At 34.2% G+C, this 26,214-nt stretch overlaps 1 protein-coding gene across 9 annotated transcripts in view; it reads right to left on the bottom strand.

Moving 5' to 3' along the window:
* Positions 1 to 26,214, bottom strand: part of QKI (QKI, KH domain containing RNA binding) — a 162,102-nt gene that overhangs the window by 120,609 nt on the left and 15,279 nt on the right. For 8 of the 9 annotated variants that reach the window (XR_005986249.1, XM_041745511.1, XM_041745512.1 and 5 more), the window contains exon 2: positions 2,356 to 2,498. Coding sequence is in view for 8 of the 9 variants with exons in the window: in XM_041745511.1 (XP_041601445.1) it covers positions 2,356 to 2,498 (143 nt within the window). In the remaining variant the exon portion in view is untranslated. Of the gene's footprint in view, positions 1 to 2,355; positions 2,499 to 18,272; positions 18,373 to 18,726; positions 18,849 to 26,214 lie in introns of all 9 variants that reach the window. The other variant, XM_041745509.1, reaches the window with a different exon arrangement.

Raw genomic sequence — 26,214 nt, 5'->3', positions numbered from 1 at the left:
GGTTGGAAGGCAGATTGCTAGGTCTTGCCCCTAGAGCTTCTAATTCAACTGGTCTAGAGTAGGGCTTGAAACTAACTGACAAGTTAGTTCCCAGAGGGCATGGATCTGAGACCACATTTTGAGATCCAGTGACCTAGACAATGGTACACCGCCAAACACCTGTCAGCAACAGGAGCTGACCATAGTAACGAAGCCCAACAGGTGGGAAAAAGACAGGAATACAGTGAAAATTTACCTCCTTCTGGATCCGCACTACAAAATCTATCCCTTCTGACTTAGAGGATTATATCAAACACGTCTTTGATTTAAAAAAAAAAAAAAAGTGTTATTTATTTGAGCGAGGGGGAGAGAGAAAGCAAGCACACACGACTGGGGGGAAGAGTAGAGGAAGAAGCAGGCTCCCCACGGGGCTCAATCCCAGGACACTGGGATCAAAACCTGAGCCAAAGGCAGCTGCTTAACCAACTGAGCCACCCAGGTACCCCTCAAACATGTCTTTTAAATAATGCAATACAAATATCACCTTCCCTGAACAGGATTTTTTCCAACAGGGACCAGGCAGATCAAGGTTATATTCTCTAACAAGATCTGATGATCTTACATAATTCTGTGTTAATGGCTAGTGCTGAAACTTTATCCTTTAAAGAAGCAGATGACAAGGTTGATATCATTTAGGAGATAATGAAACACCAAACAGCAGTAGACACCAACTGGGACAACTGCCCAAATCATAATTTCTCATCTCTAGGAAATCATTCCAATCCTCAAGGGTGAGACCAAAGTAATCTCGTCTAGGTTATGTTAGTTAACCCCCCATCTTTCGTCATGGTAGATTGGTCCAAAACACATGTGTTCTCCTAAGAATCTGAAGTTTGAAGATAGTCTGGGAGGCGCTGAAGCCAAATGATGTTAAAAGTAAAGGTCTCAAAGAGAGAGTCCAAATTCCTAGTGCTGAGGTTCTCAGAGCTGCTCTGGGCCCTCTCTTACATGAGGTTTTGTTCTCCAGCCATTTCTTTAACCCTTTTATACCACATTATCTTCCAATAAACTCTTTGCCTACATTATCCAGAATTGTTTATATGTGTGCAACCAAAGTACTTTCAAGGTAAATGTACTAGCCTTAAAGAAAATGGTATTAGAAATGCAACTTGTGAAATGTCAACGTGTTTTTCCATTAATCCAACTTAAGGTATTTATTTTCCATCTTTAGATAAGTATACTGTCCACCGAATCAATGAACCTTAGAATATAAATATACATTTGACCTTACAATATCAACTCCTTCTTGCAGAATAGTTTTGATTTCAGAATAATTCTCTGACCTAGCAAAATACCACCCATTTGACTTTATTTATTCAAAAGGTCCTGGAGCCAATTATGTGCAAATTATGCATACTGGGAGTACATGGTAAACAACAATAACAAAAGGTTCTTAAGTACCTTGTATTCTGATGCAAAGAAATAAAAAATAGTAATTTTAAAAATACCAAATAGCAAGTGCTCCTCAGAAAAAAAAAGAGACTTAGTGTGAAACAATGAGTAACCAGATTGTTTTAGATAAAATAGTGAGGGGAGGCTTCTGAGTGACATCTGAGCTAAAATCTTAATCACAAAAAGAAGCCAGCCAGTATATAGCTAACATAAATGTACTTAGGCTGGGAATAGACCTGACTTGTTCTAATAGTCAATGTGACTACAGTGCTACAGCATATTGAGGAAGAGGGAAAATCACTTAAGATGAGGTCAGAGAGATATAGAAAGAACTATATGACATAGGGCTTTGTAACAAACACAAAGAGTTTGGAGCTAATTATAAATTAAGCGGTATAGGACAGGAGGCTACTTGAAACACGATGTTTATGAAGAATAGGCAAGAAACAAGAATGAAAAAGACAAAAGAAAAAATCATGAACAGTGGTTATCATATAAAGTGTGGAACTGAAAGGAAGCTCAGCTGTCACATAGTTCAACTTCTCATTTTACTGAAAGGATGACATGGCCCAGGTTGTGCCTTTTCTGAGGTCAGATTAAAGATGAGTAGAGAATTGTATTTGGTGCCCTCTGCAACATTCAGGCCAAAGCTCTTCTATAATTCTGGCCTCGATTTGAAATCTAAAACCAAGTCTTTAACATATGCATTTCCAAAAGTGACATCGCAGCAACTAAATGAAAACATAACTAAGAAAAATTTTTTTAAGTTGTCCACACCAAATTAATCACACCTTTAGTCCCTCACATGCCATTCTTTTCAAAGCTGCTGACAATGCTTAAGTATTTATCACCAGATACATCCCTTCCCAAAGTAGGTGAAGCAGAAAAAAAAAAAAATTGAATAAAACAACAAAATATACTTACATCTGGATATTCTTTTACAGGCACATAAAGTTTCTCTTGTAACTGAACAATAGGTCCCACAGCATCAGGCAATTCTGCACTCCTTTTCTCTGTACTGCCATTTAATGTGTCATTGTACATGTCTTTCCGTACTCTGCTAATTTCTGTTAAAAGTAAAAATTTTAAATGTGTTAGACAAAAAAATATTCCGCCTAGTCAAGGAAAAAAAATAAAAAGGTAGGGGAGGGTTTCATTGATAAAGTGTTAAAACTCAAAGAATAAAGAACTGTTAACCTATTCTATTATTCCCTGGATTAAGTCTATGTTTAACAGGACTATAGCCTTAATTAATTTCTACCAGAAATCAAATTTACATCAACCAAATAATGTTTTTTAAAAGATTTTTTTTTTTATTTGAGAGAATAAACACATGTAAACTGGGGGAAAGGGGGCAGGCAGAGAGAGAAGAGTCCCAGACAGCCTCTGCCCTGAGCACAGAGCCCAATGGAGTCTGATCTCACAACCCTGAGATTGACCTGAGCTGACCAAAAGTCAGACATTTCTGACTGTCATCTAGGGGCCCCTATATTTTAAGTTTACTGCAGAGCCGAAGCTCTTACCCTCTATGATATATATACCTGTCATTTCCACCTAAATTCTCCATGTTTAAATGAGGCCAGTCATTCCAATAAGAGCCTTAGTCAAATAAGAAGGCCTATCAGACAAAACTAATAACAAAGGCTCTTTTAAACTTCAGAACTAATCTGAATAAGATTTAAGCTGGTTTACTTCCTTGGCTATTTTAGATATCTTTGGAATATCCGAACAGATGTCCAATAGATACACAGATTTTTAAGTTCAGCAGAAGTCTGAATCTGATATACAAATATGTTAGTCAAAGCTATAGGAACAGAAGAGACGTCTTAGGACAGAAGGAAAGACTGAATGGATCCTAGAAAAAGCAACATTTAAGGAATAAAGCAAAGAAGATCCAAATCAAGAAGAAATGAAGGTGCGTAACAAAAGCAGGGAAGAGAGAAGTGTCAAAGAAGCTTAAGAATGACAGACCCAAGAGCAGGGTAATCAACAATGTCAAATACCACAGAAGTATGGTAAAGTAAAGAGCAAAAGAGAGGTACCTTGGAGTTGCCCCCCAAGCCTCTGGGGATCAGAGAAGTTTCAAGGAAAAGATGGTTAACAGAGACCAAACTACATCAGGTCAATGAATGAAATATAAGAAAAGCAGAATTACCTAAAGTCAACGACCTTTTAAAAAATTATTAGGACAGTTCCCAGGTATAAATATACTTTTAAGAAAAAATACAAGAGAGAAATCCAGTGAATCAAGACTTGCACAAAAAAACTGATTAATTTTCAAGAAATCTTTATTAAGCTTCCACAATGTGTTATGGGACAGACCTCTGCCCATTAGAACATACTATACTGTCTAATAAGGATTGTCGCTAACTAAATTAGCTGAATGACTCTGCAACTGTCTCTCCATGCTACACATTACATCCTCCTTGGAAGAGGCTTGTATCCATTAATATTTAAAAGTAAAATGCCTTTTATTTTTAAAATTTGTTTTGTATGCCTTCCAAACATAGAATTTCAATCTACTGCTATTAAGGAACTATGAAATATGAATGCACACTTTAATTTTCTTAACTATTTATATAATCACTTTACTAAATAAAACTCAACACAGCAAAAAGTCATGATCAAACGTGTTCTTACCCAGATAGTCTTAAATCAGTGAAAATACTGTATTATAATACATTTTCTGCTTCAATGATGGCAATATTCATTTTATAACAAATCTTATCTCTTAAATAACAATTTGCTTGTCAAAGCTTACCAAACGTGCACCTCTGAATAGCAAGTGCAACTTTTAAGAAATCAAAAGAAGGTACCTTGGATTTAACTACATCATAAAGGCAAGACTTTATTCCTTAAGTTCTTTTTAGTATTTCTAGTTTCATAATGAAATCTTGCCTAAAAATGTCCAGTATCAAACTAGTGTTTATTTTAAATTAGCATGTGACAGCAATTCTCCAATCACGTTTTCAACCATTAAGTAATAAGCTAAACATAAAAAACTGTTTACATAATTACAGCAAGTAATTAATCAAAGGACATTAAGGAAATTTAATTAAAATCATGCATATATCCTTTAGTCCAGGTATCTATATAAAAGCACTTTCAATATTAATTTAGTACATTTAAATTTCCTCTTCAGAAACTGCCTAATTCTTGTTATGGCATTAAGAACGCTGATATAAAAATCCTAACAACGTAAGGGAAAACTATAGATAAAATGTGTGTATAAATGTTAACACAAACATCCTAAATAGGCACCAGCATATCAAATAATGCACCAAGGCAGTGGAATTTATACCATGAATGCAAGAAGAGTTCAATATTTAAAAATCTATAACCACAGTAATACAAAAGACTAAAAAGGAAAACAACATGTATCCAGGTAAACAAATGTATCAAACTTAGAAAAACCAAGAGAATCAAGTAAAAGGAAATCCAGATTAGATGACTAAATTAAAAAATACATAAATATTACAATAAATGACCTTCACATCTAAATGGTTAGATGATAAAATAGAAGATATATTTACCATTTAAACTACATTTCTCTAAATATTTGTGTGATTCTCTAATTAATAGCTGGAAGTTCTGTGAGATTCTGCTATCCACTATGTCCCCAGCTCCTAGTACAGTGCCTTGAACACAGTGGGCCCTCTGTTAATACTCAGTGGATTGGGCAGGTGGGTGGTCAATGAGAGCATTTAAGTTAAACAAGTCATGATTTCAAGATTTCAAAGAAGTTGGTTTCATATATGCATATAAACAAAGAGACACCCTAAAGTAGAACAGTAAGAGGCATAGCTTAGAGATGGTAGTAGCACAAAGCAGGACTCTGCCAAAGGTTGTTAAGGTCAAGAGACAAGTCAAAAGGAAAAACACTCTGACCTTTATTTTCTAATGACAGAATGTATGTGAGGCAAAGGTATAAACAATGTAATTATAAACTCTACTTTTCTTAAGATAAAAAGTCTTTCTACCATGTTTCTTTCAATTTCAGATGTATTACTCAGTGTAATAATAGGACACAAATCATAAGCAACACAATATTGATATGAATGAAAAGATGACTAAGTCCCAGTTCTCAAGGATCTTACAATCTTATCCACCGTGGGAGTCTAAGCAGCTGAGTACTACCTTTATCAACAGCACCTTTCTAAAAGCCAGGAAATCACCAGCATTTCTTGGCATGTTATTTACAACACTCAAGTTAAAGCAAGTTCTGGGACACCTGGCTGGATCAGCTGATAGAGCGTGCGGCTCTTGATCTCAGGGTTTTAAATTCAAACCCTTGTTGGGTATACAGATTACTTAAAAAATAAATCTTAAAAAAAAAAAAAAAAGTTCTGATTCCAGTTCTAACAGTAACTGTTTATGTGATTTTAGATAAGTCTCTTACTTAACCTCTCAGCACCTGTACCTTACATAATTAGAGGTTGCTTATTGAATGACTTAACTAAAAATCCATTGTTTTCCAACCTTAGTAAGCAAGGACCCCATTTATTATTTTCTCCCCTAACCCCACATTTTAAAAAGTCTTGTTGCCAAAGCTTTTAGTACATCTGTCCTGGCAATCAGTTTTTGTTAATGTTATCCATTAAGTTGTTCTAATAAACGTGGACAAAATATTACAGAAACATGTCATGTGTATGGGTAGTGCTAATTCCTTTGTAAGTGCTAGGTTTACAGGTGTTTGTTTATGAAACACAGAAGGGCTTCATAATTAATACATTTTATACAGCTGACCCCTAAACAACACAGTTGGTATTACACAGGTCCACTTATAATAACCCAGCTAGTTTTTTCGATAAACACAGTAAGTACAGTCAAAATATTTTTCTCTTCCTTAAAATTTTATTAACATTTTTTTCTCTGGATAACTTTTATTGTAAGAATACAAAATGTAACACATATGGCATACAAAATATGTGTTAATGGACTGGTTTTTATTATTGGTAAGGCTTGGGGAATCAAGTTATACATGGACTTCCGACCCTGATGGGAATCAGTGCCCCAACTTCCTGTGTCATTCAAGAGGCAACTGTATAAACTTTTGTTGTATCGAACATTGCATGATAATGCTCAAATATCTCATTTCCACACTACCTTCATTAATCTACAACAGTGGTTCAGGACTAAAAGTTCAGAACCACGTCTTTAATCACCTAGTATGAAAACTCCCATTACAATAACACAAAAAATCCCCAGTATCAGAACAACTTGTTTTAGACATATCTGAAGCTATTCAAGTTTACAAATTTTACTGAATCAAAACCAGTCCTAAAATTTCTCCCAATTGCCCCCCATTCAACATTCCAAAGCTTGTAACATAGATGCAATGCCTTGTTCCTAGACAGCCTTAAAAATACAATTCCGTAAGTATCCTCTTCTCTATTTAATAACATGGTTTTTATACCCTCTCACTCATTTAGACCCACTCCATTTATCTATGCCCTTTAAAATGGAAAATCCTGTATCACGCACTTCCTTCCCTGACAACTGATGAGAATGTAGACAGGCTGCTTACCTCCAGTCCCAAACACCCCAAGGCCACAGAGTGTCTGAGAACACCTTTTCTTCTTCAACAAGCACATCACCCGGCTCAGGCTCAAATGTTGATGGTGCTAAACCAAGCTTCCACCATTTCATACTTCCACAACTATTTGTTTAGACACCAATACAGTAGGCGATTTCAAGTTTTCCCTGGTTGTTTTCTACTAGACAAATCCCTTCAGACTGTTAATCTATTAGTTGACATCTTTAGGGATGACTATTCTGAGTCAAGGATCTAACTAACTAAAATTTCATAGCACACACATTTCTGCAGCTTGCATACTTGACCAATGACCTGACATCTCAAGCCACAGTAGGACCTGAATCTCCCTTGGGATCCACTAGTTTCATCAGGAAATAATGTATTTGGGAATTCTAAAGGTTGCACCTTCAAGTTTAGAATATAAACCTTCCAGCTTTTGGGAGTATTCACCTTCCAGCATACTCTCATTTTCCGTATTTTCTAGAACTGATATTTGATAATGACAGTTTTTCAAATTTCAATATCCTGAAAACTACTTTTATTTAAGCATGAAAATTGTTTTAGTCATACTACTGTCTCCTTACATTTCTCTGCTTTAAAGATCTTGATTCTTCCCTTTTCCAAACTAAAAGTCAATTATCAGTCAATGAATTCTCCTCCTCAGAGGGAAAATAGTCACTGTTCTATATGATCTGTTAATGTTACATTACCTGTCTTATTCCTTTTCCTAATTCACTTAACTCACCAAAAACAAAAAGCTTTGCTTTAATATCCTTCTTAACATTTTATAAGGTTCAGCTTACTTTCGCCTCTGGCTTCTTTATCATCACTACTCATTTAGAATATCTGAATTACTGTATGTGCATCCCACCCTCTACTACTTTAAAATTTGCACATTCTTAAAAAATCTGAATTACTAGATTAACTAATATATCAACCTCTCTGTGGGAAAGTAAAATGTCAGAAATAAGGATAACATGAAGAACTATTAGAGAATAGAAAAATAAAGGCTGAAAATCTAAATTATAAATTTAAGCAGTTATTTACCAAGAAAGACAGATAGATAATAACTACGTATAAATTCAATACTGCAAAGTTGGAAGACAAAAACTAGAATGTAACCCTATTTTACTAACTGGTTTGGAATTTTTTCAACAATCTTAAACCAAGAAAATAAAAATTAGGCAATGAAATATGAAAAATATTTACTGGCTCAGTAGTACACAAAAGCTATTAATGATATACAAATAATAAAAATAAAATGCATGAAAGATTTATTTTCAGGATTTTAACAGTACAAATTAAAAGACAACTTGATAAAACACTGAAAACATTTCAGACAAAACTCATCTTATACCCAGTGCTGTGATAGCTAATTCCAATTGTTCAACTGGCTCACTACTGTCATACACATATACATTTTATCTTGACATCTATTTGCTTTTTGAGTCTTACATTTAAAATCCATCAAAAAATTATCATTAAAATACAGCTAGACCTAAAATATAGAATGAAATGAAAATGTTAGCGCATCTTAAAATTGTTTTCCATTAATTTAATCATTAAATAAAAACCATTTATAATATATGCGTTGATGTACACAGTAAAAATTTTGTAAGTTAAAATGACAACTTTCATCACTTCAATTGAACTTTAAATAGGCTCTATTATTCCCTCACTATCTACTGGATACTAATCTGGCAAAGGAACATAAAAAGCAAAGGAAGATTTTATTTTAGGCCTTAATTAACAAATTACTAGTCTCCAGTTACATGAAACATACCAAATCTTAAAACAGTAGTATTAAGAGTCTATTTATAACCAAACACCACTTTAGGTGTTGGCTGTTATGTACTTAGAGGGAACAAAGATCTCTTCTGTAAAAAGTAACCTCTAATTCAGGTTTTACTAAATACAAGAAAGTTTTAAAGCTATTTTGAGCAGAGCAAAAATAATATAACTTCACTGTATTTATTTTAAAAAACCACACCTACAAGGTACTGTACTTATTTTTAAAAGCCACACCTACAAGGTATAGAAAGTGAATAAAGTAAAACACAGGTTAATAGAGACTATGCCACATTTAGTAAAATGTGTTTTGCTTACTTGAATAACCAAATAAATCAGATTTAATTTTGAGGCAACTGCTTGAAAACTGGCAAAAAATAAAATAAAATAAAATAAAATAAAATAAAATAAAATAAAATAAAATAAAATAAAATAAAATAAAATAAAATAAAATAAATAAATAAAATAAAATAAAATAAAATAAAATAAAATAAAATAAAATAAAATAAAATAAAATAAAATAAAATAAAATAAAATAAAATAAAATAAAATAAATAAAATAAATAATAAATAAAATAAAATAAAATAAATAATAAAATAAAATAAAATAAAATAAAATAAATAAAATAAAATAAAATAAATAAAATAAAATAAAATAAAATAAAATAAACCAAGCTATCAATTCTCTAATGGGACCTGATTTTGGGGGTAGGGTGATAAGCACAACTACATGCAAAAAGAGAAAAACTACAAAATCAGATTTCACATCATGGCTCTCCTTCGAATTTGCTTTGGCAATTTAATTTAATTAACAATTGTATAAAACTGTGGATAAATTTCACATAAAAAACGTGAAACAGCAAAGTTCTTATAGAAATGTCCATTCTGGTTCCATAATTGCTCTCAGTAGCAGTTTTTTATCAAGGAAGGCATTTAACAGGAGCTGCACCTCCCTGGAAAAGCTCTTTCAAATGTTACAGAAAATAATGTCTATTATATGATCCAATTTATACTAAGTACATGTATTTTTTGATAGATACATAGAAGTCAAAAAAAGGATATAACTATTAACAGTAATCATCTCTGGGAGATGGATTTACAGGGACTATTGGCTTTCACATTATTCTAAGAATTTTTTTTTACTTTTGTAAAATAGTAAAGATATTTTCATTAGCATGTTAGAAAGCACTTTAAGTAAAAATGCTGCATATAATCTTGGATTCCCTCTATAATAGTAAAATCAAGATTAAGTCACTGACTTCCAACTATAAAAATAAACTACAAAGACCTATTTTTTTAATATGAGCACTTCCACCATGCTAAGGTACTTTATATATGAATTATCCCGATTCTCACCATAAAGTGAAGAAGATACAATACCCACTTTAGGAAAGAAAGAAAGAAAGAAAGAAACAAAGAACAAGTGAAAGAAAGAAAGATAAGAAAAAAACAGTGCTCAGAGATTTAAGAACTGATTCAGTATCACATCAAGACCAACTAGTTTTATTTAGAGTTTCATAAAGGACTTCCTGGAATAAGCCCTTAAAACCTAGTTTAAGAAACAATAATTAAAGAATGGAAAATAGGAAAATGGAACAAACCAACTTTTAGTTTATTGCTAGCCTGGGCTCCAAAAACATTCAGTCCACTGTTTACGAATGACTGCAGAAAAGACTGCAGTTCTTTCTTCATGCTAACAGAACACAGCACAGTAGGTGAAATCTAGCCCTAGGTGCCTAGAAAAGTGACAATCCTGAATGAATGAATGAATGAATGAATGAATGAATGAATGAATGAAGGCATACAGAGAAGGCAAAACAAGCCATTACAAAGAAAACAAAACACATAAAACAAAAAATAAAAAATAAAAAACAAAAAAAAGAACAGAATGGGGAAAAGAATTTTTTTTAAAGGAAATGAAAACCAATAACTTAATTGGAATAGGCATCCTTTTTCATTTAAATCGGATTTTGTTTGGAGGTCATTTTAAATCTAGTTAGTTGTATGTTATTATATGTCATAGGTTTTTTAAGAAAAATGTTGCCTTCTAGTCATTTAGTTTTTTAAAATACACAGGGGAAACCAATCCTTATCACTATATAATACCCACTGTATTAAATTTTAAATCTGAAGGTTAAGACACCTGGTTAAGAAACACTGTTAATGAAGATCTGAAGATGCAACAATTAACCAGCAGATGCTACTGGAATCTGGATAAAGAGTAACACTTGAGAATCTAGCAATCCTTATTAATAACTCTTTTCCCAACTCTTTTAACATTACTACAAGAAGAGAAACTCATAACAACAGAAAATGGGTGCCCAACATTACAGGTGTGGAAGAGAGAATTTCTTTACCATATACTCCTACATGTCTTTTAAATATTTAAACATCTCAATATGTTAACTTCTTAAAAATAAATGCTTGCCTTAAAAGATTTTATGGTAATGATAATAACAGATTATAATCCATGAGACCACTATGATATAACTGAATAAATAAATACGAGAAGTGGCAGATAGGCCAAACAGTAATTTTGTTTACTTGTCAAATATGCAGAACTTCAATCTAATAATGAGAAAATATCAAACAAAAATTGAGAATGTTCTACAAAATAACTGACCAGTTATCTTTAAAAATACCAAGAAAGGGATCCCTGGGTGGCTCAGAGGTTTAGCGCCTGCCTTTGGCCCAGGGCGTGATCCTGGAGTCCCAGGATCGAGTCCCATGTCGGGCTCCTGGCATGGAGCCTGCTTCTCCCTCCTCCTGTGTCCCTGCTTCTCTCTCTCTCTCTCTCTCTCTCTCGCCTATCATAAATAAATAAATAAATAAATAAATAAATAAATAAATAAATAAATAAATCTATCTTTTTAAAAATAAAAAAAAATTAAAATTAAAATACCAAGAGAAACATCATGAAAGAATACGACACTGTCACAGACTGGAGGATACTAAAGAGACATCACCACTAAATGCCGTGTGGGATTGGATCCTTACCAGGAAAAGGATGTGAATAGGAAAACTGGTGAAGTCTGAGTAAGATCTGCAAATTAGTTAATAATATTGTATCTATGTTAATTTCCCAGTTCCGCTAATTGCACCGTAGTTATATGAATTCTTAACCAATAACCTCTGTGCTATACTTCTATTTTTGTATAAACCTAAATGTGCTGCAAAATAAAGTTTTTGCTTTGGCCTCAGTTATTTATTCTCATTGAGGGGGGATAGTTGTGGGAGAGAATGAAAGCCATGCGAATGTCTTACTTATCTAGTCTTTGAAAAAATACAATGCCTACTTACCAATAAAACTGAGGATCTCGAAAATCTATAAGAATAATCTCTTTTAATTCAAAATAATCTTTTAGATTTTAATAGTTACTGCTTAAAAAAACACATGTACTTTAAACCCACCTTAAGAATATGAAGACTATATATAATCCATAAACAATGATCTTTCCACAGGAATAGAACCTTTCATAATACTGCAAGTAGTAAGGAAAAAGCACTGGCCTTGAAACTCATGCAACCTAGGTTTTACTTCTGATTCCCTGCAAGATCTGTGTGGCTTTGGGTCTCAGTTTCCTCTGGGTCTCAGTTTCCTCTTCTGTAAAATCAGGTTAGACCAGATTACATTTGTGGTTTCTTCCTGGTATAGTTCTATCCATTAGAAGTTTGGGCACCTTCCTATTTCTTCTTAGAACCTCAATATGTACCCTCTCTGTATCAATAGTCCATGAGAAAGGGCTTCAAAAACACAACAACCAATCCAGAACTACAGATAGCCAAGCCTAGTCCTTTCAGAATTTACATTTCAAAATGTCCTAAACTACTGGACACCAGGATTTACTTTAAATGATATCCTTGTAAAGCACCAAATCCTCATATAACCAGGCTCTACACATTTATTTTTGTGGGAAGTTAGGACAGGTCCGCCTGATGTATTTTATCCTCCTCAAGCTCCAAATTATTTAGGGCTTTAAAAGACATTTGGTAAATGAGTGAAAATGAAACAGAACTCCTAAAACTTCTGAAGGAATTATGTAGGGAGAGGGGTGGAGGTAGGTTGTTTCTCCTACTTAACAATTTCTTTAATTTTTAATCATCCTCCTCAATTGTATTCCAAATTTTTCCCAAGCTCAATGGAAGAGAAACCAAAGATTGGTAATCATGCACCACTTGTGTATCTGAACATCACCTTAATTCCATAAACTGAAGCAAATGAATGTCAAATGACATTCACAGGTGTTACAGCAGCCCATGTACATGAGAAATTCCTCATACTAGAAAAGCTAAGGAATTTTTTTTAGCCATAATAAACAATCTACTGTATACAATATTCCAAAGGTCCTTTATAGCAAGCATCAAGACTGCATGAGAAAACTTCCAATTTTGCAGCAAGAGCAACATATACAGTACCTTCAGCTGTCAACATAATCGATACCGAAAACATTATTTTAATATATTTTACTATAATCCCCTTTAATTAAACCAAGGTTGGTTTACTTTACAAAGAACTAGATTCAGAAAATCTAAGTAATGATATATGCTACTGACATTTACTACATTTTTACTGCCTCTTAAAGTATACATTTTACTATCATAACAATATTCTTAGAAAGCAATTTTAATGAGTTTATAAAATGCAGAACATAGCACTTTTGAGATCATAAGCTTAATTTATTAGAATAGAAATTATCATATAAAAATATTACCAAAATAATACAAGAAAAAATCCTGATCAAGAACATTCCTGAACTCCCAAATGCCAGCATCCAACTGTCTTCTAAAGAAGTCACCTTGACACACATAAAACCAAACTCCTATCTGTCCCCAAACCTGTTCCTTCTGATCTCAAAAACTGTCAAGTCCATTCTTTCATACATCATATCCAATCCACTAGCAAATACTATTTACTCACCTTTTAAAATATACCCAGAATCTCACTTGACCCCCTCACCAGCTACCAAACTAGTCCCAGCCATAATCATTTCTCACATAAATAGCACCTGAAATAACCTAACTGGTCTCCCTATTTCCACCACTGCCCCTCATAGGCCTAGTCTCTATTTTCCAGAGTTAGCACGTTAAAATCCAAGTAACATGTCACTACTTTGCTCAAAACTCTCTAACGGAGTTGTTCTCACGTTTTTTGGTCTCAGAACTCAATGTTTAAAAAATTACTACAAGAAGCCTTTATATAAAAGAGCTTGCGTTTGTGAGAGTTACACTTGTTAATACCATACTACAAATCTAAATTACTTGTGATTCACTTTAACATAATAGTAAACTCCACTACATATTAACAGAAAACAAAAAATAAAAACATTTTATCCAACAAAATGATAAAGAGAGGCACTGTTTTCTATTTTTGCAAATTGTTTAAATGTCTTTCTTAATGGAGACAATGAAATTCTCACCTTTTTTTCCCTGAATTCCATCTGTTGCAATACCACACAGCATATAGCCTCTGAAACACGCTATTATAAACTCAAGCAAGAAGGAAAGTAGTCAAATAAGTTACTATTATCATCAAAATAGCTGGCCCTCACAGACTCCCTAGGAGAGTACCCAAACCACATTTTCACACTAGTGCTCTAATGACCTTCCATCTCAGTGTAAAAGCCCAGGTCCTCACAGGAGCTCCACTTTACCACCCGTCCCTTACCTTTCTGACCTACTATCTCCTAAACAGTTTACCACTGTCTCCCCCTCCACCGCCATCCCTCATTCACATCTACAGCTACAGCCACACAAGGAACAGCAGGTCCTGACCTCAGTTTTGCACAGACCCTTCCTTCCTCTTGAAAAGCTATTCCCCAGAGAGCAGTATGGTTCACTCCATTATCCCCTTCAAATCTCTGTTCTAACATTAATTTCTCAATGAGGCCAACCCAGATCTCCCTATTTAAAACCACAACCTGCCCCAATCCATCCAGAATACTCCTATCTCTTTTATCCTGTTCAGTGCACTCTCAGGACTCATAGTGTCCATATATCATACAACAGATTTATTGCTTATTGCCTGTCTTCTACATAAAGAATATAACCTCTGGGAAGATAGACTGCTTTGTTTTTGCCTTTTGCTATATTCCTAAGGATCTGTCTCCTTGGGACAAAAAAAAAAAAAAAAAAAAAAAACCCACCTTTTGAACAATCTCAACAGGACAATTAGTATAAAAATATGCAAAGCTGCAAAAAACATGCTTGAAATTTAACTCAAGCATCAATAGGTTATTAGCTTCATGACTTACTCCTCTTCCCTTTAAAGTGACAGAAAAGTGACAGAAATACAAGCCTCAAAAGGGCTTGCTGTATTTATTCAGGATTTGTGAGAATCTAAAACACCTGGTTAATAACATATGTTCATTATATCAGTGTTAAATTCTTCTGGTGTGTTTTAGATCAAATGACAAGATAAAATGCACATGCATCTAAATGAATAGTCTTAGCTTTAAAAAATCCTAACCCAGGGATCTCTGGGTAGCTCAGAAGTTTAGTGCCTGCCTTCACGCCCAGGGTGTGATCCTGGAGTCCTGGGATCGAGTTCCACATCGGGCTCCCTGCATGGAGCCTGCTTCTCCCTTTGCCTGTGTCTCTGCCTGTCCCCCCCACCCCCTCTCTCTCATGAATAAATAAAATCTTAAAAAAAAAAAAATCCTAACCCATTAAGGTGCCACTTATCAGGACTGGACCAAAGGGGTTCTAATGATTCATTCCTCTTGAGGTTTTTTTTTTTTAAATAACCTCTATATTTACAATCCACACAGTTTTGGTGAACTCTTTGTTGAAAGCTTACTTAGTAAAAATTTTAAGAATATAATAAAATGAAAGCTTTTCCATTTTATTTCCTAAAAGTACAGACTGTTTATAAAATGGATTGGTCTGAATAATGTAGAATTAGAGGTTTGTTTGTTTGTTTGTTTTTAAGATTTTATTTTTTTGACAGAGAGAAAGAGCACAAGCAGGGGGGAGAAGCAGGCTCCCTGCTCAGCAGGGAAATGGATGTGGGGCTCAATCCCAGGACCCTCGATCATGACCTGAGCTGAAAGCAGACACTTAACCTACTGAGTCACCCAGGCACCCCTGCTTTTCTCTTTTTAACTGTATTAATAACCTATGGAAAAAAAAAAATAATAACCTATGGTACAAGATACTGGTTGTTCATATATGCATTCGACAAATGTGTAGTGTATACCTACTATGAGTCAGGAACTGGCAAAGGCCCTAGGGATACAGACATATGCAAAAACAGAACTGGGCCTTGCTCCATCACAAAGTGAGCAAAAACAATACTTGAAGTACTCATCCAATTATGACCTCAAAGAAGGACTTCAATATATTTCCTATGGCAAAGTAAGAATTTTAGTTTTTACTGGACTTTTATTCCATACTATCATCCTATAACAATCTCAGTAAGTCAGACAAATATTAGAAGTACTATGTTGTATTCAGTGCTTATAGTTTATATGGTTAAGAGACAGACATTCTCAAAAGTAATTATTCAAGGAACATGGGAGTCCTCAAACAGGAAACTAGAATTCAGATAAAGAGTTCCTACTCTCTCTGGACTTCACATTCCAACTCAAGACTGGTCTTCTAAGAGCAGATATGTTTGACAAAGCCCCCCTAGAAAGCAAGCCAACCAGACATTAGAGCAGGGCACAAGGAGGCATCTCTATAGAAGACAGTTTAAAATGAATTCCCCTCTGTAAAGAAATTACCCAGCTGTTACTCTACTTCTCTTGTTATCTAAACCTTTGTCGGGGCTGATTTAAATGTCTCAGCAATGTATTATACTGAGAATGACACACAGTTAGCTGGTGGTGGTAATGGTAGCATCTCTCAAACATAATTTATAGTAATGAGATCTAACTTCTTTCTAAGCAATAAGTGGCCCTTCAAAGTCTGCCCTGGAGGTCAATGTTTTATTATCTGGTTAGACCCATTTCCTTAAAGATAAGCACTGCTCACGTCTCCATTTTATAGTTAAGAGACTAAGATTTGGAGATTGAATACTTTTTACCAAAGATGACATAACTTGTAAGTGTAAAGGTCAGGATCCAAATTTAGGCCTCCATATTCCACTGCCTCTCGAACATTATTGTTCCATCTTGATAATGGGAAAAGCACTGATAGAATACAGTAAAAGCCAGACAGAAAAGAGGGGAAAAGATGGGAAGAGTATAGAATACAGTAAAAGCCAGACAGAAAAGAGGGGAAAAGATGGGAAAAGATATAATAGAGAAAAGTAGAGAGATATATACAATAATGAAGAAAAGAAATAAAGTTAAAACTAGAATGACAGACTCATCTAAGCTCTGGCAGGGTCTAGCAGCATATCCTCCAACATGGTCTATATTTACTCTCACCTGTAAGGATTATCTAAGATAACTCCAGACCCAAACTTCTGAGTTTCTTAAAAAAAAAAAACCTCAACTAGAATAATATTTGCAAAGTCTCTGGCACATAATATGTACTCAAACTACAATTATTGACTGAGTATGTTCTACTTTTCTATGGTATCAGGCACTATGTTTGGTGCTAGGGTCACCCTGGTAAGCAACATGGTTCCTGCCATCGTAATTCTTCTAGTAGTAAGCACTGGTTTCTATGTAAATAACCCCTAATCAGAGGGCTAGAAGTCATTGACAGATGAGGCTAAATGTCCTGAGATATAAATACCTGAACCTGAACACTAGACAAAATAATTTTTTTAGAGTAAGCCAGAGTTCTATGGTTTCTTTTGGTTCCACAGTAGAAAAGATCATACTAGGGAAAACTGGATTCATGGTAATGCAAATCCTCACTTTAATTATTATGAAGGAAAGTAAAATAAGTGGAAAAAACATGGTATTTATCACTCTAATAATACATACTTACGTTAATGGACCTGATACATGAAAAATGCTTAAAATATATGCTTCTGTCCCCCTCAAGGATTTTTTTCCAAACTGTAGTTTTCTGACTCCTAATCTCATTTCTGTACTGGACTGCTATTTTTAGTAATGCCTATAATTATCCAAGCAAATGGTTCTGTTTTTCTCAATCATGGTACTTTTTCATTTACTAAAAACTTCTCAAAGGCAGAGGTCAATGAAGAGTTGTGTATTTTTGGGTAGGCACACTAAAGTTTAAAGATACAGAAGTTACTATGCAAATTAGGTATTTGTTTCTTAAAACCAATACAAGTTTTCTGTGGAAAGAAAGTTCATAAAGACAGAATTTCTAAGAACAGAAATTCTATCTTCACCGAGGCCTGCCTTAGTAGGGGCAAGTGTAAAATTACTGATATAAATCAAAATCTAAAAGTAACCTATTTCAAACAGCACTCCACAAACCCCATCACACTGGAAAATGAATGAAATCCACTCACTAAAAATGAATTCCTCCCTAATTGTTGTTTAAAACCAAACACTACTAGAAAGAGTAAGTATAGCAATATATATATCTATGTAGATATATAGGTATATCATCTTTTGTTAGAGAATTTCATAGGCAACAGAAGAGTAAGATGTACCTTAGGACTCCTCAGCACAGATTTTAAGCGGGGAAGTAGAAAAGGCCACAAAATTTTTCAAAACCAGGCCAATTCACAGGCATCTGGGGGCATTAGTAACCTGCAGTAAGAGGCACATCGGAATATCAAAACTTAAAAGTGAACCCACTTCCATAATATTGTTAAATGGAACAAGCTTTGAAAGCAACTTAATATACTTCCTACATTCTGAATATGCTGTGATGTTTTTTTTCTCTTATGAAAAGAATGACAATGTCAAGTAAAGCAAGCTATTGACACAACAGACCATCATCACCTTTCTTACAGTTGTAGTTACAGCAGCTAAAATTAATTTAATGTAATGCATATATAAAGGAGGACAACTCAAGAAAAACATTGTCTCCAGGTCTCTGCACAGAACTAACCTAATAACAGCTTACAAGTCACATAAAATCTTACTTTTTAAAAAACTTACTGAACATTTGAATGACAAAGAGAAACTGCTGAAAATGCAATCTTTGAAAAAAGACTATTGTAATATCTCAAACTGCCTCCATTTCATCTGAAAATCAGACTTCTTTCCAGCTCACAGGATTGCTGTAAAGATTAAATGAGATAATGAATATATATTTATAAAAAGTACCCGATACATAAGCTTAAGTATGTCCATATCATCATTACTAATGAGAATTGTGATATAAAACCATGTATTCTACAAATGCTGTTATCTTGACATGTATCTTGTAAAGAGAACTATCTGCTGATTTGATGAATATCTGTTACCTAAAATCTGGTCTTTTCCCAGACTCTAGAGGCATAAAAGACACAGAGGATAGGCACCTACCAATAAAACTGTGCAAAGTACTTCTTAACTAATCATACATGGCAAAGTGCAAGTAGAAAGCAACAAAGATACAGTTTAATTTCTTCAACTCACTTTTACTAAGCACCTCCTCTAACAGTCAACCATGTTTTCCAGAAAATCTTACAAACTACTCAAATACAAATACCACATTACATTCAGCTTATTAAAAATGAGTCTTAAATACCTGGAGCAAATATTCTCTACAGCACTTTCCCAGAACACACTTCAAAAAAGGTAAAAGAGCTCTTTGCATCCGGATCTGACCTGTTCTGGTTTAACCACTGTTCTGGAGTTTAAAATTACTGTAGCCTCAAATAAATAATTTGGGGGAAGAAACGTTGGAGAAACAATTTGGCCTGTAAATGTGTATTTGCATAACTACAATAACTTAAAATAGTTGTCTAAACAAAAACAAACTAAACAATATGAAAAAAATAACATCTTATACTGTCATCTTGAAACCCCAATATTACTGTAAACACTCCCCTTATTTCACTCTGCTCTGACAATCCGTTACTTGAGCTAATTCAGTGATGTGACTATTCAAACACATGATTCTAAAATCGTTTCAGAACAACTTAGATGCTTCAAGTGTTTCAGACTCTGGCATAAACAGTCTTGAACCAAATTGTGTCTACATTTATCACAATAGTAGACTTGGATGTGAATTTAAACGTATCACCAAAAAATCCTTTTAGAAAAGTAAACCCACCACTAGTAACAGTGAAATTGGAATTCAGAATCATTATAAATTGTAGCCATCTTGCTATAGAAAAGTGGTAATTTTAATAAGTACTATATATATATATGTATATACATATATACACATATAATACTTCTATCAGTAAAATATATATGAATTGAACATGTTGTATACTCCTATATATATGTATAACATTATGTAAAACATTAAATATTACTAAAATATGTTAATTCTTACATATGTATACGATGCATAAATATTCCATATGCCTTATTCTAGCTTCATCTTATATGTTAAAAATTTAAATTTTTTTCTGAAATTGAAAATATAGCTTTCCACATATTGATTTACTGGATCAGAAATACGAGTTAAAATAATTATACTGTATTTCTCTCACAAAGGCCTAGCTTCAAGAGTATTTATCTTTAGGCTCTATCTCTGAATTCTAAACTTGCCACAGCTTATAGAAGCCAAATAAACCAAATGACAAAGCATCTGTATCAGTGATAAGAGAGGGATTGATTTATTTTAAGATTTTAACTATCTATTTATTTGAGAGAGCATGAGCTGGGGGAGGAACAGAGCCAGAGGGAGAAGCCCACTCTGCACTGAGTGTGGAGCCCCATGTGGGGTTTGATCTCATGACTCTGAGACCATAACCTGAGCCAAAATCAAGAGTCAGATACTTAACCAGCCGAGCCACCCAGGAGCCCCTGGAAGTGCTGATTTATTTTAAACTTTGCAAATTTCAGAGATGGCTAGGTATTCTGCTTTATCTTCAACATCACATGTAGGCTGACTTCTCATATAGGCTGACTTCTCATATAGATGTATTACAATCTAGCACTTTAAGTAACTTAAATGAAAGTACTTTCAATGGCAACTGGAACTTATTTTAACAAGAAGTAGTACTGTTTCTTGCAGGTTTTCATACATTCAGTCCATGTGCACAACCTCAATAAACTATTTCCTAAATATAGAGAATGTGTACTTTTTTTTCTTCCTTCTATTGTTTCTTTCAACCATCAAATATTAATTTCCCACATTTACTTCCAAATTAAACATTTCTATTATTCTGTATTTAAAGAAAATAGACTTACCACAGCTATAGTCCTATTAAATTTTCTAGGGAGCATGGTACATTATATAATCTATTAATCAGGGTTATGTATCCAAGTAAAATCTAATAACCTCTTAAAAGTAACCCTCAATTCCCTTTAGTTTCCCAACAGTTTCAGAAAGTATACTAAGAAATATTATGTTTGTATTTTACATTAGCATTTTTCATTTAATATTTACCAACCTTCGAATAGGTCTCACTTTCCAATAGTCACAAATAATCCTCTGAATTTGGACACAGATATTTGTTAACAAATACGTGTACCATGGGAAGACAGTGTGCCCCAAAAAGCATGGTACAAGATACCAAGATCCAAGATTCAGGATTACACTCTAAAGACTGTATGTTGAGTCAAGGGTTAGATTATTCTAAGAAATGACAAGCATTAGTCACCTAGGGTAAAAAATGACAAAGCCCAGACTTCCCATAATAGAAATACTACCATTGTGTTTAAATTTTATAACATAAACTATTTAAATGCAATATAAAACAGTTAAGACTCATAGTTTATATGACATTGTATCAATCGAATGTTACTTATAAACCCCCAGGTATTCTGCACCCTTTAAGTCTAGTTCATCATACAAATGGCAGAAACATAAATTATACAGCATATCACCATAAATACAGTAAATGGATTTCAATTCATTAGGCATATCATGTGCTGAAATAAGAAAAGTCGGCAATGTTTTAGATATTTAATGAAATATAAAAATGTATGTGGTTAAGGCTTTAACATACAAAGTATAAGCAACTTTAAACCAACCATCTTTAGCTCTTAAATAGAACACTCAAGTGTCATTCATCTGAACTAAGCAGGCCAAGCAAAATATCCTGTGATTCCTATGTTCTCCTCAATGTCGAAATGGGTGGATAAATTTAAAGCCTGTTCCCTCAAGAGTTGCTTTATAGGCAATTTTCTCCCAGTATCAAGGTCTGCAATTTCCATTTGGCTGCCAGTTTGCGATTAAATTCATCACCTTTATTATAAAAATGTGCTTTACTCCATGGCCTGCTGCACAAGAACTATAAGAAAAACATTTTTCACTGCTAACGGCAAAATCATTCTAAGGCAACCACCACATCCACTCAGACATTAGCTTCCTCAACCTGATGTAGTAGCCGACATCACTCACAGGAAAAACTGTAACAATTCTGTAACTCACAGAACCTAAATTCTATAGAAATGCCATGCTCCAAACTTTTCTGGATAAAATTCAAACTCCTAATTTTTATATTCAGTATTATTGTGAGTGTATTAACCACAAGATAAGAAGTTAACACCGGGAATATTTCCAAATTTCAATATAATGACAAAATAACTTTTTAAGTGTTAGATAATTAAGTATCCATCTTTTTTTATAAGTTCATGATTTGCTCTGCAGGCTAACTTTCACTATCTGGCAAACAGCCAATGGTCAAAGATATTTTAAGATGGATACATGGATATAGATAAGATATGTTTATACTTATATAACACTTCCACCTAACTTCACTTTCTGAGTAAATCATAATATGAGGTTTGGAAGGAAAATAAAGTCAGAAAAATAATATTTTCCAAATAAAGGCATTAAGACTAATAACAATGACATAATTAAAACCACAATATTACTTGTTTGTAAAATTTATTATTTTTTAATTATTTTCTATAAAATTATAACATTCACGTTTACAAACTTGGCTTTTATGTCGAATACTCAGAAATCTCTTATTCCAGTAAAATTGATAGTATCGATTTTAGAACTTACACGGGAAAAAAGAGAACTAAATTTCACATTAAATGAAACCTATAATCAGAGGAATTATCAGGTTATTTAATATGTGAACCTTGAAGAAATTTTCATCTTCTGCTAGAAAATGTGATCCCTTCCATCTTAACTGGTGTACGCCTTTGCCACAGCAGTTAAAGCACTATACTGCAGTTTATTTCTCTCTCCATACTATTACATGGCTCCTTAAGTGCTAGACTATGGCTTAGTTCATTTTGGTATCCGCAGCACTCAGCAAAGTGGTAGATTAAAAAAACAAAGTTTGTTGAAAACTAAGTTATAGCAGGAGTCAACATCAGTTTTCCTACACAAGGCATAACCTATTAATTCTATAGTATTTAAAAATAATTATTCTATAGTATTAGTCACAACCAGCACTTTTTAAATGACACAGAATGTGGATGCCTGGGTGTTTCAGTTAAGCGTCCAACTCTTGATTTTGGCTCCAGTCATGATTTCAGGGTTGTGCTATCAAGCCCCGTGTCAAGCCCCCCACTTAGCAAAGAGTCTGCTTGAAATTCTCTCTCCCCCTCACCCTCAAACCCTCCACCTGGACACACGCTCTCTCTCTCTAAAATAAATAAATCTGGGCAGCCAGCCCTGGTGGCTCAATGGTTTAGCACTGCCTTCAGTCCAGGGTGTGATCCTGGGGACTCAGGATCAAGTCCCACATCAGGCTCCCTGCATGGAGCCTGCTTCTCCCTCTGTGCCTCTGCCTCTCTCTCTCTCTCTGTCTCTGATTAAATAAATAAATAAAATCTTTAAAAAAAATCAAAGTCTTTAAAACAAATAAATGACATAGAGCAAGAAAACACTACATCATAGGTTAAGTAACACAAACATTATTTCATAAAGCTTTCATTTCAGCTGTTTAGTTATATAAAATTGTATGTTCATAACAAGGTATTTCTCTTTATAGCTAGCATTCTAAAAATACATGCCTTTTTTGGCTCACATTTATATCATTTTTCTGGCTTACACTGTCAGGATACATGTACTTGTTGTTCAATAAATAACAGCATTAATAATCAAAGACTCTTGATTCACAAAATCAAAGATTTCACTTTGAGACTCCTCTTAATTATTACTACTTGCTCCAAAGCTTTAACATCCACAGGTAAAATAGCTAAAAATTTTGTATAAATTTGATTTTTTGTTTTGTTTTTAAAGATTTTATGTATTTATGAGAGAGAGAGACGTAGAGACACAGGCAGACTCCCCTGCAGGGAGCCTGATGTGGGACTCAATCCCTGGTCTCCAGGATCAGGCCCTGGGCTAAGGTGGCGCTAAACCACTGGGCCACCAGGGCTGCCCCAAATTTTGTATAAATTTGAACTTGAGACACACCTGCAGCACCAATGTGGCATATCTTATGATGTCCAGTTATATATTTCAATAAGAAAATCAAAGGTGTTAGTCCTTGAATAAAAATGATATGTGAAAAATAAGACTCTCATGTTCCTTACCACCCAGTAAAATAAATGAATTTTTCTATAACCTAAAAACTCAGGATTTTCTAACTCAGATCTCACTTTCACCTTCCCCAATTACTGTTATTTTCTTTTGGCATCCACTTATTTTCTACTCTCTTCCCCTTTTCTTTTTTCTTTTACTCAGAATTCATGGAACAACATGAAATGTTTTCTGAAGACATCTCTCCCACATATCACCCTTCAAAATTTATATAAATGTAATTAGTCTATACAACATATACAGGATATCACCACATACAAGCCCAAATACTAAGTCTAGAGCAATGACAGATAATCTGAACTGAGCATTTTGAGGACGCTAAGTGGCCTTCTCATTTTCCCTTATCTCTTAGACTTTTATCTCATTATTCTAGGGCAAATGACCTAAACCTACAAAGGGGGGTGGGGGGACTTACTCTACTCTAACCTATGACTTTAAAATATTGTGTAAAATAAAATATTGTGTAAAAAAACATAGAAGTTCCTTTGCAAACATAAACTAAATTGTATCTAGTCAATTTAGGGTCTAAATTGGGTCAGCTGGCTGGAAAATGAACTTCTGTTCATTTGGAAAATGAGCCTTTTGTCTTTAACATCAGTTTAATGACAATATCACTGCATGCATTAGATGCTTACTTTTTTTTTCTTATTTATAGGAAGTTAAAAAACATCCTGGGTAAAGGGACTCCTGGGTGGCTCAGTCGATTAAACACATAACTCTTGATTCTAGCTCAGGTCATAATCTCAGGGCTGTGAGATGTGGGCATGGAATCTACTTATCATGCTCTCTCTCCCCTCCTCTCCCTCTCTCAAAATAATAATAATAGTAATAATAATAATTATTATTATGACTACTCACTTTAGAAGGTAGTCACAGTACATAAATTATCAGTCATGACATTCATTCTCCATAGAGGGGATCAGGCCCAAAGATATTCTCTGGCTAATCATTAGCGATGGCTGGCTAATGATACCACTTACAGACATATTTCTGTCATGAGAACCAAATCAATTACCATTCCTGAAGCCAGCAGTTTCTAATCTGTAAAGCTTCATACCCTTAGTAAATGAACTGCACTTACATATTTAACAGAAAGATGGAACTGTGATCAGAGATCCATTCCAACCTCAAATCCCTGAATCATAGGCTTTTCTCTGAACTAGAAAAAAATGTTTTTAACGAAATCTGTTGGGCCTTCCAGATGAAATGCTATTATTCTACCATCCACCCTTACCGTTACCCTTATTTAAAGACCGCTAATTTTAAATGTCATCAGAACTTCATTTCATACAGGGAACATAAAAAATAGTGAAAGGGATTAAAGGGGAAAGTAGAGAAAATGAGTGGGAAATATCAGTGAGGGAGACAAGCATAAGAGACTCCTAACTCTGGGAAATGAGCAAGGGGTAGAGGAAGGGGAGGTGGGGGGGGGGGGGTGTCTGGGTGACAGGCACTGAGGGGGGCACTTGACCAGATGAGCACTGGGTGTTATACTGTATGTTGGCAAATCGAACTCCAATAAAAAGGTATACCAAAAAAAAAAAAACTTCATTTTTTTAAGAGCTTCATTTTAGGACTAATTGCTATAACAAAAAGAAAACAAATATCTTGTAGATTAAAATCTAAACTCACAGAAAAAACTCAATTACTGACTTACAGCCCTTCAAAACTACTATATCACTGCAACTCAATGTTTACTTAACAATCTAAAAGATAAATATTTTTATGTTCAAAATTTAACAATTCCTCTTCATCTAACAATTCAGTAGTTCCTAACTTAAAAATTTTAGACTTAAACCAGGTATATGTTAGATCAACATTACTTCTCTGTGCATTATCTATTTTAAAGCACTCTTAAGTTTTATGTTTGTCAAAATTCTGTTTTCTTTCATTTAGAAAGTTATTTTTTTAAAAAATAGCAAGTCTTGGGGATTCCTGGGTGGCTCAGCAGTTTAGCACCACCTTCAGCCCAGGGTGTGGTCCTGGAGTCCCGGGATCGAGTCCTGTGTTGGGCTCCCGGCATGGAGCCTGCT

Source organism: Vulpes lagopus, chromosome 2, assembly GCF_018345385.1.
Source record: "Vulpes lagopus strain Blue_001 chromosome 2, ASM1834538v1, whole genome shotgun sequence".
NCBI classification, from domain to species: domain Eukaryota; kingdom Metazoa; phylum Chordata; class Mammalia; order Carnivora; family Canidae; genus Vulpes; species Vulpes lagopus.
The sequence above is the reverse complement of the archived record's forward strand: the minus strand, read 5'-3'. Positions and strand labels throughout refer to the sequence as shown.